This window comes from Micromesistius poutassou, assembly GCF_964030765.1.
Source record: "Micromesistius poutassou genome assembly, chromosome: 12".
Classification (NCBI taxonomy): domain Eukaryota; kingdom Metazoa; phylum Chordata; class Actinopteri; order Gadiformes; family Gadidae; genus Micromesistius; species Micromesistius poutassou.
In genome coordinates this window covers 6,064,872-6,080,632 of record NC_140282.1, presented here as the reverse complement: position 1 = coordinate 6,080,632, position 15,761 = coordinate 6,064,872, and the positions used below count along the sequence as shown (strand labels likewise).

General features: G+C 41.5%; 2 protein-coding genes and 1 pseudogene across 3 annotated transcripts in view; 2 read left to right on the top strand and 1 right to left on the bottom strand.

Annotated features, from left to right (window-relative positions):
• itga11a (integrin, alpha 11a) overlaps positions 1-5,985 on the top strand; it is a 74,984-nt gene extending 68,999 nt beyond the window's left edge. Inside the window, exons 22-30 of the mRNA XM_084476277.1 lie at positions 472-548; positions 1,017-1,100; positions 1,402-1,492; positions 1,586-1,699; positions 3,170-3,253; positions 3,444-3,554; positions 3,953-4,048; positions 5,305-5,418; positions 5,838-5,985. Coding sequence (XP_084332403.1) covers positions 472-548; positions 1,017-1,100; positions 1,402-1,492; positions 1,586-1,699; positions 3,170-3,253; positions 3,444-3,554; positions 3,953-4,048; positions 5,305-5,418; positions 5,838-5,915 — 849 coding nt within the window. The 3' untranslated portion in view covers positions 5,916-5,985. The remainder of the gene's footprint in view (positions 1-471; positions 549-1,016; positions 1,101-1,401; positions 1,493-1,585; positions 1,700-3,169; positions 3,254-3,443; positions 3,555-3,952; positions 4,049-5,304; positions 5,419-5,837) is intronic.
• A 2,037-nt stretch (positions 5,986-8,022) lies between these two features.
• Positions 8,023-11,205, bottom strand: LOC311356133 (relaxin-3 receptor 1 pseudogene; annotated as a pseudogene). Its single transcript has 2 exons — positions 10,068-11,205; positions 8,023-8,249 (listed from the first exon to the last, which is right to left on the bottom strand). The product of its transcript is annotated as a relaxin-3 receptor 1 pseudogene (transcript).
• A 952-nt stretch (positions 11,206-12,157) lies between these two features.
• Positions 12,158-15,761, top strand: part of adamts7 (a disintegrin-like and metallopeptidase (reprolysin type) with thrombospondin type 1 motif, 7) — a 115,181-nt gene continuing 111,577 nt past the window's right edge. Inside the window, exons 1-2 of the mRNA XM_084476523.1 lie at positions 12,158-12,492; positions 14,318-14,685. Coding sequence (XP_084332649.1) covers positions 12,384-12,492; positions 14,318-14,685 — 477 coding nt within the window. The 5' untranslated portion in view covers positions 12,158-12,383. The remainder of the gene's footprint in view (positions 12,493-14,317; positions 14,686-15,761) is intronic.

The window sequence follows — 15,761 nt, the reverse complement described above, 5'->3', positions numbered from 1 at the left end:
ATCGATAAGGCCTCATTGATTCATGTGTTTTGGTCTTGCCCTCCTCTTCACTCTTAACTACTGGCCCAATATCTTTGATACCTTATCGGGGGTACTTTGGGTGCCCTTTCATCCAGTTGCATTCTTTGATGTAATACCAAATACAGTGGCCCTGCCAAGAAGCTGACCTTGTGGCCCTCCTGACCGTATTGGCTCGACAACTGATTGGAATTACTTTGTTGGAAGTCATCATCTCCTCCATACCATGTGTCTTGGATAAGAGATGTCTTTCACTTGAATAAACTAGAAAAGATCAAACACAGAGTCCATTTTCTGACCTTGTGGGCAAATTTGTTAAAGTCCCTGGACTTCTTGAAATGCATCCTGCTGTACCCCCAATCCGTATGCTATTGAAGTGTGCTGAACACAAAAGCGGGCTAACATTAACAAGACAAAACCATAAAGTGACCACCACTTTGGTTCTCTGTTTAGGTGACATTTCGACTGGAGTTTGAGTTCAGTCGCTCCGTCTTCCTGGATCATGTGAGAATCAGCCTCCAGGCCTCCAGGTATGATTGCTTTAAACAAGTTAACATTTAAACACAGATGTGTATAGCTCTCCCATGGCCATTATATCTTAGTTGATGTTATTGGCATAGTTAATGAATAGCTCAGGTGGATCAAGCTGTACTAACTTGATAGGACAATTTTACCCAAAATATTGGAAACCGTTTTTTGTCTCCTGATTTTGTCAAGAGTTCTACCCCATTAATTGGGAAAACAACGCTCACTACGGAAATTGTAGCAGAGGATAAGGACAATTATTGTTTGCTATCCATGGTTACTCGCTTAGCTTGTCGAAACAAGTCTTTTTTGTTTGTTGCAAATGGAGTTGCTGTGATGCATGAAACAATTTAGACATATACGACAATAAGGTATTACAAAGGGCAAAGTCCAACAATTTACTTATCTCAGATGCTTTCCACATCTTTAAATATCAGTATTCAATATCAAATGTCTCTGTTTTTGTTTCAAAGTGATGGAGAGGAGATGAGCTTGTCTGACAACTTTAATGACATTCATTACTCACTGAAATACCAGACGGACCTTCTGTTCACCAGGTGTGTGTTTTGCATCGATTTCCTTCCTGTACATTTCCCTTGGCTCTTCTATCTACTTTTATTAGAGAGAGAAGCCTTTAGTGGTGTCTGTTGCTGAGTTATTAGCTTCTACTGTTCATGGGAGTTGACAGCATGTACATTTAGATCCAGCATACAGGGCTCCACACTAATGATTTGTACAATGTGCACTTACAACAAGTCACTTAATACCTAATACCATGAAAGTGAAGTCTCTATTATGTTTCCCTCACGCTATCTCTCTCGCCCTGTATCTCTCTCTCTTTCTCTCTTTCTCCTGCAGGGATTCCTATCCGAGGCGCTATGACATCAAGTCAGACCTTTCTCTTGAGGAGCCTGGGGTTATTGGTCCGCCATTCAACTTCACTTTCCAGGTGAGATCCGACTCCCCACCCCACCTGAATATTTAAACGCACTGAGACTCATGGGCACTGTTGGAATACATTCTTCTGTTTATTTTTTACCAGATCCAGAACTTAGGCTTTTTCCCAGTCAGAGATCTGCAGCTCAACATTGAAATACCGGAAATGACCAAGAATGGTAACCAGCTCCTGCGTATCGCCGACTTCTACATTGACCAGGTAGGAGGTGTAGCTAGAGCTGGTTCAAGGTCAACAATAATGTTGAACGTCTCACTCTTTAACGCAGTGGTTCTCAACCTTTTTGAGTCGCGACCCCCAATTTAACATGCACTGCTGTCCGCGACCCCCCCCCCCACACACACACACACACACACACACACACACACACACACACACACACACACACACACACACACACACACACACACACACACTAGGGCTGTCAAAATTGCTAAAAAATGACGTTAGAATATTCCCTCTGAAAAAAAACATTCGAATACTACTCGAATATCTATATTTGCGCATTATATCAATGACGCGCATTACGTCAATAACAGGACAAACTAATACAATGAGATATAACTACTTGTATAGGTAGTTGATTTAAGTTTAAACATATTTGACAACATATTACCTACACAAAAATAAGTAAATTAACTAATGGCCAAGACCGCAGACCTCGCTCTTGCTCGCTCACTCGCTCTCTTTTTCTCTCGCTCTCTCTCGCTCCCCTTCACTCTCTCTGCGCATACTGGTTTAAATAAAGAACAACAATAAACAAATGCTGAGTGCTGATCGAGTTTTGTGCAAGCAATTTAAGGTCCCGACTCTTGTCGCTTGACTTGTTGCTTGACTCTTGTCTGTTGTCTTGTAGTGTTGGTCGCGCACTCACAAAGCAGACAGCCGCACCGCTGTTTTTCCACATTTGAATATAAATTTTCACCTTCGAATGTTTGTTTTTCAAAACTATTTGAATATATATTCAAATTTAGAATATTCATTGACAGCCCTAGTGTCTGTATGTGTGAATGAGAAGGGCAGACATGAGACTAGTGGACAGGTTTGTTGTTGTTTTGGTGTAGTTACGGCCGACAGTAACTGGTTTTGAGTAATAAAATGCCTGTTTGAGCCCAACCGCTCGTCGTCCTTCTAACGTCCGGTCGGACGCTACATTCATTTTGATAAAGATTTAATAAATAAATTTATATTTTTCCAAAATGATTTGGCGACCCCCAGAAATCATCTCGCGACCCCAATTGGGGTTGGGACCCCAAGGTTGAGAATGGCTGCTTTAAGGGACCTTGCACGACACAGACAACACATTTTGTTTAGACACCTTGATCTACTTCTGTGTACATCACCCTATAATTCCTGTCTTTCTATAGGTCATGTGTCATGTTTCTCTTTCTGTATTTGTGTCTGGGGAAGAAAGCCTCAGGCTCGTTGAAAAGGATATATATGCAACCCATAATTGTAATAATAATCACATTCAGATTGTTATGATCCATGGTTTATAAACTGCAGAGTGAGTGGCCAAAGCTCGTGTTGTTTGGCACCTCACTGTTCCTCTCTGTTATCAATGTGGAGCTGGATGTGAGTGCCTAAAGTTAGGCTGGCGAAGCACTTGTTGACCATGGACCATGGTGGTGGCTTACAGGCTGTGGTTGTGTGTGTGATGTCTCACCCCAGACAGACGGCACCCAGTGTTTTCCCCCCCAGCATGTTGCCCAGAGCCGGGCCTCCCCGGAGGACCTGTCCCGCTTTTCACGTCTGGTATATATAGTATATATTTAATATTTACTAAATATATTAATTATATTTATTTTTATATTTAATTAGATCCACCTTCTTTCTCATTGACACAATCATCAACACACATCTCTACATCATTTCATGATGTAACTTGAATACCTCCTTGTTTGTTCTTGTTCCTCTTTGGATGATGTACACGACGCCTCAACAGAACCAGTCCAACACCCTGATTCTGCCCATCCAGTGCACTGTCCACTTGGACACATGCCGACAGGTGGATGTGAAGATCTCCGGGGTGCTACGGATAGACACGCTACATGCGGTGAGCAGGATCACAGAGCGACAGAGCTCTTAGCTCTCCCCACTCTTTCTCCTTCTATTGGCCATCTGAAGGTTGCCAGATTGGGAGAGATGTAATTGTATGACGTACAGGCTTGCAGGATGACATGATGCCATTGTTAATTGTTTCTCAGTAGCACAACAATTATACAATACAGTTTCCTTGTCTTTATTAGAAATCGTTTTTTCAAGCAAAACCTGCAATGTAATATTCATCATCACTACATAGCCCCCCATGGGATACATTCTGAAAGCATGAGTACACGTGGGAGACCTACGAGAGAAACAGATGCCAGAGCACTAATTATGCTATATTCCATCTGATCATGGTAATGATAATACATTTTGCTCTCGCTGGGTTTGTTCTGTTTTCTCATCCAGCTGCAGTTCAAAATCCTGGAGCTTGTGACGAGTGCATCCGTTGTGCTGGACTCCACCAGCCCGCTGTTTCTACATGAAGACAGACCGCTCAGACATGTGAGTCAACAATGACAACAACAAATACAACAACCTCAGCAGCAAATCAATTCTGGTGGTGCTCAGACTTGTACACCAGCTTTGATTCAAGCCTTTGTGGGAAACGGCAATGTAAAGTGTTTGATGATTAGTTGCTGTTTTATCACTGCACTACAAAGCTTGGTTCGACCAAATAGCCTATGCTGTGATTTTGATTAGTTCTACTTTAGAATATACATAAAACTGAGTTGCATTGGTAACATGTTACAATAAGTGTACAATTTAACACTAAACATTACTACACTACTGCATGGAGTAGGAAGCATTAACTAGGAATAATTTGCTCATGGTGTTCATGTTAACTAAACAATGTTAACTAACCCACTAATGCTAACCATAACCCTAACCAGAGTAACTTTAACCTAAAATAACTAACCTACAAAAACGTAACCCTAACCACAACTCCTATGCTACCGATATATAATAATGCTTACTACTGCATAAACTAATGTTAATTAATGGTTAATGAATGTACCCTTATTATAAAGTCTTACCGTTGTGTTTCTGCTGAGGATTTCTTAGGGCTACCACAGTGGTTGTGGTTACTGGCTGCTATGGTAAGGCTTTGCATTGAGGGGTGATCAGCAGAATCCCTGTGTGCTCATGTTGCTATTGCAGCCTACGTGGCTGTGTGGTGCTGGGGGACCGAAAGGACCAGCAGTTTCCATTTGTTCATTACAGAATGGGGCCAATATGCTAATGTGTGCTGCCATCTATTGGCCAGTGTTATACAACCTTATCTGGCACACTGCTTTTTGTGGGTAAGCAGTTTGCTAAATTGCTCAGTTGCTATTGGAAAACTGAAGTGCGTTGCCTCGTGGATTTCGTTGGCTTGTTTTTCTATCCGTGTTGGAATTAACATTTTCCTTTTTGAAGGACTGGAGTGTAACTTAGACCACAGAAAAACTCTGAATTCTCCAAGTTTTATTCTTAACCCTCTAGTAATTTATTTTATAAGTGTGCATTATCATTAAAAAACTTAACTATGACATGACATGTCATTATCTCTACTTTCCACTGCTATGGCCCCCTGTGTGGGATTAATAAAGAACCATCTTATCTTATGCCTATTTTCATGAGCCTGTGAAGTAATAACTATTCCACAGTATTTTGGTTATTTGATAATTGTGTAGTTGCTGTGATACTAGTTTAGTGACTGGTGGGGTCAGCATAGCTGTAGTTGCGTTTCCCAAATGTGGTTCTGTCTCCCCCTGTAGATCGTGTTGGAGATCAGGAAGGAGGGAGATTACAGAATCTCCATCTGGATCATCATAGGAAGCACTTTGGGGGGCCTGCTACTGTTAGCCCTGCTCAGCCTCGCGTTATGGAAGGTAAACATGACGTAACACGACACATGCTCCATGATACTTCATCCCAACTAGGATTAATCTAATGTAACCATTGCTCAGACAAAATCCAATTCTATTTCTATTTGGTCAGTAAACAGATGGTTTCATTCCATGCGACCTACAGTGATTTCAGATTTACTGAAGAAACAGTAAGGGGGTTCGGCATCTCACTCAAAGTGGCCTGGGGATCAAACCCAGTACCTTTTTGTTCAGGGATCAACTAGACACAATATTATTGGCTAGTAGTGTGCCTTTATTGCCTTGGTTTTGTTTTATTTGGATGACAGTGATGTGTTATTGTGCAATGATGGATCATTTCGCTACGGCAAACAGCAGATGGTATGTAGTGCGGCTGTTATTGTCATTGTAATGGATAGCCTCTAACCATCTCTCCCGCCCAGCTGGGCTTCTTCCAGAGACAGAAAAGGAAAGACGAGGACCAGCACCCGGTGAACGGCAAGGTGGCGGAAGAGCGATAACGTACTCTAGCCTCCCTCCCCTCCTCCCCCCCCCCGCAGGACACCCCTAACACAGGGGACCCAAAACTCAGGGACCACAGTCTCCACTCCCCCTCCAGGCCCCCCCAACAATCCCAGGACAGGGGCACGCGACTCAGCATGGGCAAGATGCACTGGATCCGTCCCGAGCCGATCAGCCCCACCATGAGACACCCATGAGTCCGCACTGTGGCGTGTTTACCCAGTATTCCTGCACTGTTACAAGGCCTAGTGGGGGCCCCCCGTCCTAGTCTCTGGAGCCTGGGTTGCCGGCCACCACATTTCTCCCTCAGTAGACCTTCAGGGCTCTTTGGTAATCAAGGCGCCAGCGCCCGGAATTCTGAGTACAGGATTAGTTTGGTTGGTCGGTGAGTTTGGTTGATCTTGGGAGCTTGAGAATCTGCTGCATTGTGGAAAGCGGCGTTTCCAATCCTGGTTTGTATTTTACAAATGTGTATTTATTCACCGTTTTTATGGATACATGCGAAGACCTCAAGGGTGTTGGGCCACCCGAATGGTAACAGAAAGTGTTAAGCCATTGTACTGTATGTGGCCACATAATTGGAAGTTCAAAAGCGCTTTTGAGGCATTAAACTAGTAAGCCACCTCATTATTTATGAAAGATATCTAAATGTCCAATCTTAAAGAGGCCTTTGTAAGATAATTCCTATGGCGTGTGTGCTTCAGAAGATCTTGTATAAACAGTCACATCACATCTTGCGAAAAACATTTTCTCTTTCTGGACTTTGACATGTGTCCTTCCTTTAACATTGTCTTGGGAACACACCGTGTGATCCATTTCTGATGCACTTTTATGTTATATATAGAAATTAACTTGAATTTTGTAAATAGTCAAGTTCATTTTATACATTATCACATACAATGTTCTTTTGTAAGTATTGTATTCCCACCACAACACCTGCTTAAACATGAAGTAGGGTGAGGGAGCGGGTGTCAATCAACACGTCTCGGAGTGGAATAAATAGCCTTCATTAAAAGGTGCATGCGTGAAGTCCACCACAAAGTCCACAGATGTGGGAATAAATAACCAATGAAGTAAATTGTGGTGCCTAGGTGTCAACTAAAGAGGATTCAACCTCTTTAGTTGACACCTAGGCAATCAGTCAATTTACTTCATTGGTTGACAACCATTGTGTACACTTAATGCTGCATAGCTGTGTGCACTTGCTGATCTCCACATCCTGGTTTCACCCAATTACAATGTCATTGTCCTCTGTGATGAACCAGGAAACGGGAGGTAATACACCTAGAGAATGGAGCCTTTAATGTGCTCTAATGTCTTTGGATGGGAAGTCGATCCGGTCTGGGATTCTATTTGGTTTGCTGTTACCATAGAATGTAAAGCAGAATCATTTCAACAACTGTTTGAAATGGCAAGAGTGTAAAGGGGAATGGTGTGTGTATAAACACAACATCCTTAAGATAATGACTCATGAAATAGTTTTATTTGCCAAATGATTATATTTATGTTTATGTTCTGCATATATGTATTGATAGAAATAACTCTGCTGAATAAAAATAAAGCTGTCCGATCAAATCAGGCTTCTTGAGCAGTTATAGAAGTAACATAGTTATATGTAATCCATCAAACATGTAATCAACTTCAATCACACCTCTGCTTCAGTTATATACATTTTCTGAGAAACTTAATATTAATCACCTTTTATGAAAACAAATTAATCAGAATTCATGACATTTTAGAGCATCTATATTTTTGGAGTATATTATTCTACCAATGTAACAAGAAATGTTTGTGTGCCGATTTGTTTCATATATGGAAAGCCCGGGATCTTAAAACAGGCCAAAACAAAAACAAATGTTCCGAACCAAAATTGATCTTTTGTTATATATTGTTTATTTGGGCATCCAGCAAAGAAAGAAAGACAAAACCACTATCGTGACAGATCTTGTGACTATATATTGTTTATTTGTTTCTGAATGCATTGGATCAGCTTGTTAATTCATCTTATGAAATGAGTAAAATGCAGTTGATCTAGGTTAGGGAAATGAGGATAAATTCCTCTATCATCCTGCCTCCAAGGACGGTGTTCTGGCACTGTGACCAGGGTTACCCCCACCTTTTGGGTCGGATGAGGCAGTAGAGTACTGGATTCAGACAACTGTTCGCATGCGCCAGGCAGACGGTGACCGGGAACACGTAGGTGTGCACCTTGTAGTAGGACTTATCCCAGTTGACTGCGTTCAATTTCACCAGCACCCCCCAAAGTGTGATTGCGTGGTTGGGCATCCAGCAAAGAAAGAAAGACAAAACCACTATTGTGACAGATCTTGTGACTATATATTGTTTATTTGTTTCTGAATGTATTGGATCAGCTTGTTAATTCATCTTATGAAATGAGTAAAATGCAGTTAATCTAGGTTAGGGAAATGAGGATAAATTCCTCTATCATCCTGCCTCCAAGGATGGTGTTCTGGCACTGTGACCAGGGTTACCCCCACATTTTGGCTCCTTCACCTGGTGGCTTAGAGAAGCTTGTCACATCCAAATCAATCCCCAAATCAATGCCATTCTGTTTCAGCTCAATCCAATTATGTGGAGTGACGTCTACAGCCTCTGAATGCATTGGATCATGAGACTCCCAGGGCTAGAACTTGTCCTTCCATTATTAGCCTTTTCCTTGTGAAGGTTTAATAAAGAAACAACCAACATATACATGCACACACACACCACAGCACACTAAAGATTACATTTTTTAATACTTATATATTATTTGCTTGTCAAAATCTTTACAATTGTTTTACAAAACAGCAATACAACACAGAAAACAACAGCATTTCTTCGGTCACATATATTTTATATGCAGGGGAATGGTCTTTGTTGTACAGATGCAGTCCTTGGCCCTAATTAGATTGCACCAAGTGGGGCTGAATGGAGGGGGATAGAGCAGGGATCCAGTCTATTTTTGTGATTTGTTTACTGTATATTTGCTTTGGAAAATAGTGAATGGAAATATATTGTTTTATAAAAATCTAATTATGTAATCATATGATCAGGGAGAGTAAAATAGTCAAATCAATCTAAATGGAAGCACCCCACAATAATTATTTATGGCACAGGCCAAATTGTTTGTATAGGAGAAGCTTAATGCCGAGGCTGGTTTGGCGGTTGGCAGGGGTTTAGATCCTCCTCACTGCCAGTTTCATGCCATCAAGTGTTATACAATGTGTAAACTGCCACAGTTCTTTCCTCCCCCACCACCACCTACACTAATCAGGGCTAGCAATGAAATTGTGTAAGCTTGTGTGTTACAATTCTCCAAATATCACCACATGTACCAAGACATTACCAGATAATATGCAGAGGCCAATATTATGTTAACAGTATCGAAGTCAAAACCAAAATGACTCTTATTTGAGCCATTTCAACAATCTACCCTCTGTGTCACTATAGGTATAGTGAAATGGCTTGTATTGGCATATCAACATCACAACTGGTAGTAAAGTAGGTGGGTGCCCTTTAAGGTGGACATAAATCAAATGTCTGTTTGTCTTGTCCTCGAAAATGTTTAGTATTAATATAATCTTGATAAAAGTAATGTGTATTTTACACTTTTGGTGTCTTTATGTGTCAAGTATTGCATGTTTTTTTTTGTGTGTACATTTTGAAGTCTACAGTGTAAGAAAGTGTAAAAAGTGCCGTGTAGACTGTAGACATTACAAGTCAGCTAATTGGATGTTGGAAGGATAATTTAATTTTGATAATTCAAACGTATATGCACTTTGAATTTTTTAGAATTTGGATGAAAACTGAAATCCAAACAGACATACTTTGTAGAGCTAACCACATTTTAAAACCACAACGGGGTGTTGATACTTTCAGTGTAACATATAGGTAGAATGGCACATAATAACGCTGTACAAAGATTTACTCTAAAGAGCAAACCTAGACAATATGCCATATTTTTTATAGCAAGTGTGAAAAACTACTTATTAGGAACGCTCGAATGGCATAGTTTACGAGGCAGCTTTTACGCACCCTGGAATATTTAATGCAAAGTGAACAAAACACTTCAAAAGTCCTTCATCACGTTCACAAACAACTCGCAGGTCTTTTTTTAGTCGACACATTTCAAGTGTTTGACTAGTTCGAGCAGGATAACCCTTTTCTGTCTATGATGGACAGTTGGAACTGTCCGTTGTCCGTGACTTGCAGCGGAATGACTTCGTGGGTTTCCTCGTACGGCGCGTGGAACTTCCCTGACAGTGTGCGTAATTCACATTCTTTCTTTATGGACGGAGTTTGGAATCTCCAGAATAGATTCCGTAATATCTTCCGAAACTCGGGTCGGATGAGGCAGTAGAGTACTGGATTCAGACAACTGTTCGCATGCGCCAGGCAGACGGTGACCGGGAACACGTAGGTGTGCACCTTGTAGTAGGACTTATCCCAGTTGACTGCGTTAAATTTCACCAGCACCCCCCAAAGTGTGATTGCGTGGTTGGGCATCCAGCAAAGAAAGAAAGACAAAACCACTATCGTGACAGATCTTGTGACTCTAGACCTTCGTTTTGGGTTGTTGTTGCGCATGCTTTTCTGACGGATGAAGCGTACAAGCATTAAATAGCTCACCGTGACCACGAGCATCGGGATGATGAACGCGACCAGGATCTTCTGAACGTGGTAGAGCGCCAGCCAGTCATGTCCTTCAGGAAACCTGAGGAGACATAATTTTTCCCCTGCTACGACTGTCACGGTGGAGAAAATGGTTGTGGGCGCCGTGGCCACTGTGGCGGATACCCAAAGCACGGCGCACACCCACTTGGCGGATCCAGACGCCCGGCAACCTCGGTTTTTCAGGGCTGAGGCGACAGACCAGTACCTGGTCACACTCATGGCCGTTAGAAAAAAGACGCTAGCGTACATGTTCATGACGGTGACCGAGAGGATGATTTTGCACATGGCGTCTCCAAACGGCCAGCTGAAGTCCAGCGCGGTGTCCACTGCCCAGAAGGGCAGAGTCAGCACGAACTGGAAGTCCGTCACCGCCATATTAATAACGAAAAGATTTATGCTGGACTTCTTCCGACCTTGTCTTAACATCATCAAGAAGAAGACCAACAGGTTCCCCACTAAACCCACGGCGCAAACCAGAGAATACACGATGGAGATGACGATCCGGAGGATCGGGCTCCCGTCGGCAGTCATGTCAATGTCCTCGAGACTGCCGAATGGATCACCTCCGGTTGAAGTTCTGTTCATTGTTCTACTTTGGTTAAGCACGTCGTCCATCTCCTAAGATAGAGCAAATGGCTGCCGACACCTAGACTCTCTCGGCGTCTCCTAATGTCATGTCAACATGCCAGAATGTCTGCTCATTTATGAAAAACCTAATTGAATGTGACCCTGTTAAAGGAATAAGCTGCGTTGGGGCAGCTTGCTACTTCACTTGGTCTGCATGGTGCGTCTCCTAGTGTGACAGCCTGGATTTATACAGGTGCGCGCCAAGTGACGTGGTTGCACGATCTGGATTGGTGTTGGTGCTGAGAGACGTAACTTGTTGCATAACAGAGGAGAACAAAATGTGATTTTATATAAAACAACTGTAATAATTCCGAGTTTCTTTATTATTTCTCGCCGTGTTGATATATTGAACTATTGATGATGATGATGTTATTGATTGGATGTCAATTTGGATATATATTTTAATTAACGATTTACGCAGGCCTGTTTTGGCCTTTATGAATTAGATCAAATTCTCGAACGGAGCTGTGCAGCCGAAATCATATCCTCCCACTAGAGGGGGTAATACGATTGGACAGCAGTTTCATAATGGAGAACAGAGCCCCTGCCAATTGGAACTTGTTTATCTAATCCCGCTGACTTTGCCAGCAAGAACACAAGTCCACTGGGTTACATTAAAATCATCCTGTTCCTGAATGTAAAACCGTTTAACTGCTGCTATGCCTACATCATGTTGACACGCCCCAACTGTGTCTCATGAAAACATTGTATGGGCCTACGTGGCCACCTCTAATGGTATGATAAGAACCCTGCACTGTTTCTATTTGTGTTGAGTGTCATACCCCTTTAAACTGCGTGGCCCCGAGAGACGTCCTGGTGTCCTAGGTCCGTCCTCCCTCCCTCCCCTCGGTGGGGGTGGCTCTTCTTCTGCTAACTTTTGTTTGCAAAGGAAAGTTTATAGCTGTCAGTCTGTCGGGAGGAGACTGATGGAGGGGGGATGTGGTAGGCTAGAACTTCATGAAATCAAAGCGAGACATTGGCAGCAACAACAAAAAATATCAAACCATCTCCATCTCTGGACGCATATGGACTACCCTTGAAAACGGAGACATCTGATAGACCCGTGAATTTGTGAACTTTAGCAATACTCAACCAATTCATAGTTCAGTTAAGGCTGCACGCTTTGTCGTAATGTGATGTTGTTCAGATGTAGCTAACGGTTCGACATGACGATCTACTTGAACACCGGGCTTGGACTATTTTTTTCTCTCATTCACCTTTTTGTCGCACTTGGTCTTCTTTCTGTCGTGGAAAACACCAAGATTCACGAATCAGGTAAATCAGACCGTCCCTAGTCAATAAAGTCTAATTTGCAAACATGAATGGACACTATACATACATGGATGACAATGTCAGGAAAGAGTGGAGAAGCAGATGCACAGCCTGCACATCTGCATTGCCCTCAAACTATTCCAAGCTGGTTTTACACTTTCTTTGCCAAGTGGGTTAGACTCAATATAGTACTCAAGCTACGCTTACACTTTGGGCAGCTCGCCAGCTCTTTGTTTCAAGAAGTGAAACAAAGTGTGTGTGTGTGTGTGTGTGCCTCTCTCTCTCTCTCTCTCTCTCTCTCTCTCTCTCTCTCTCTCTCTCTCTCTCTCTCTCTCTCTCTCTCTCTCTCTCATATGTATATATATATATATATATATATATATATATATGTATGTATATATGTGTGTGTGTGTGTGTGTGTGTGTGTGTGTGTGTGTGTGTATTTCACTACACACAGGGCTCTCTCTATACACACCTTTTACCCTTGGTAAAAGGAATGCATTAATATATAGAGCTTCTCTGTGGTCAAAGGGCTTTACAATTATGGCTCACATTCACCCATACATACACATATCATATCACTACACCTCTAAACATTATTATAATCATTATAGCAGAGACCTTGGGTCAGGCATGGCATTGAGAAATGTTTATATGTATCAATAAAATAACGTGTAAGTTACTGTTTGTATAATTAACTTAATTTTACAAATATCTAGTCCTTGCATTTAACTCCATTACCCCCAGCACAACTGGCAGGATTCATAAGATGCACGATTCCAAGATAGAAAGGAGACAATTTTGTTGGCTAAAATGCATATGACATAAAACACATGTAATATTACATATTACATTTCCTCTGGATAGCAGACAAATTTATAATATTGTGATGTGAGAGACTGTCTCTTCTATTTTAAAGATTGCTTTTATTGATACAAATACACACAATATTTGAATTGCATTTATTCTATCTGGAAGATGTAGTTGGATGAAAGTTAGCTTTTCCTTGTTTAAAGTATAACTAAAACTTTATGTTTTCTATTTGTATGTACAAAGGGGAGTCTTGTCAAAATTGAGAGGGGATTTGCTCAGATTTGCTATTTATCCAGTAGAACTAGGTCATACAAAAAACACTTTAATGTGTAGACAAATGCCTTGCTTGTGCATTACTTATCTTATTTCACTCAACAATGAACTCCACTCGATCGTCTCAGTATTCAAGCATAGGGCAGGCATACCTGCACTGGGCTGATAAGATGGTGTGTTCAGCCAGATTGAGTCAGAAGTGTTAAGTAAAGAAAAAAGTTGTTGAGACGAATGAGCATCACTGGGAAAAGTGTGGCTGTTCAGTGAAGCCCAAACTTGGGGCCCACCCCCAGCACTTGCCCTTGACTTACAATAGCTAAGTCTTGACATTATACTATTCACCGAAGTCCACCTCTTCTATTAGCCATTTCATCGCCACACTCTATGCAATACATAGTATTGCACTTACATATACATTTTAAACTGATTTAATTTAACTATTTTTTTTATTCAATCCACACTGTAATGGTTTACCAGAACCACGTTTAAATCAACAACATTTATTGGGGCATTTTGTGTGAAAGATTGTTTTTTGCTAAAATAAAGCCATTTCTGATCAGATAGTATGGGAGGTATTTTTGGGATGGTGAAAGAAGATGCCTGTTCCTCTAGGCTGGCATAGCGATGGTAATCGCTATGTCGTCTTTATAGTTTCCTATATATAGTTGCTATTTTCCACCTCACCACCAGATAAGCTTTGATTAACTTGTCTTTTTTTCTGTCCCTTCTATGACTCTTTCAGGGAGTTTTCCACAGAAGCTTCCAGAATATGAAGTTGTTAACCCTACAAGAGTGGACGCCAAAGGTCACTTCCTGTCCAACTTCCTGCCCCACCATGGGAGCCGCATCCAGCGACGGCATGTCCCGGAAAAGACGAGGAGCTCGGAGCGGGTCTTCTACCACTTGTGGCACGGAGGCCATAGTTTGCACTTTAACCTCAGCCTCAACTCCCGCCTCTTGGCCACTGGCTTCTTGACAGAGAGGAGGTACGGTGGCCTGGATGGGGCCAAGATTCACAGATACAGCTCCTCCCTGTGCCACTTCTTAGGGGAGGTGTGGGACGAGTCCACTGTTAAAGGAAAAGCTGCTATTAGTACCTGTGATGGACTGGTAAGTGGACAATGTACAAACCATCCTGTGAAAAAAAGTATAATGCTTGTGTCATGTCATGTTTTTACTCATTGGATTTTGTGGCAGTATGATAAGACTTTACTTTCTAAAGCAAAGAGCAAAGTTGTATTACATTGATTTTCTGTAATACACAGACACATTTCAAGCACATCAGATCACTGGAGGTCAGTCTCTCAGCCACTCCCTCTGCTCACTGATTGGACAGCCAAAATATTTGCTGCAGAAAACCCGTAAATATACATAGTACTGAAGGGAAATGAAAATTGAGCAGAAGTACGTAGGCAGGCAGAGCCAGGCTATCAATTGATAGCCCCTCTTGTACTTTAACATAAATGCTAGTCGTGTATGAAAATTAAGGCAAGATGTGATCTGTCCTATACACAGTAATTTACTAATGTTCTCTGTCTCACTTATTTCACCACAACTCCTAAATGTTTGCAAATGAATTTCTTCCTCCATTTACTTTAAGTAAATGTAAAAACAAAACCTCAACAACGTTCTGCTCTGTCCACTCTGACTGGCTGTGCATCTGTGTGATGTGAACTAGCGTAGCTCAGCTGTGACGTGAGTGGGAGGGGTTTTAGGAGTGTCAGTGTATTAAAATTCTTGAAAACAAAGAGAGAGGTATAGTCTGGCCAGTATTGCTCATTTGTAGAAAATAAGTTTTATGATGTGATATTGTTGATAAGATTATTGAATTCTAACTACGAGCTAGTTAAAATGTTAAGTATTGCAACTTTAATTGTATGAATCTTTTCTAATTCACCATGGTCAGTGACATGGCATAATAAACATGAATGTATATTAAGTTCAGATGGTTAAACGTTGATTTGGCCTTACTTTGAGTGACTATATGGAGGGATCAACTTGAAATTTAGATCACTTAATAATATAAATCACTTAATAACTTAATGCCGGGGCCAAATTGCTTAGCCACTGCACTTCTAAAATGAATGATGATGATCCCACTTATATGTGACAGCCTTATATTGACAAAAAAGTGTGTGTGTAGTGTTTTGACAGATTTTTTACATATATAATGAATCAACTGGCTG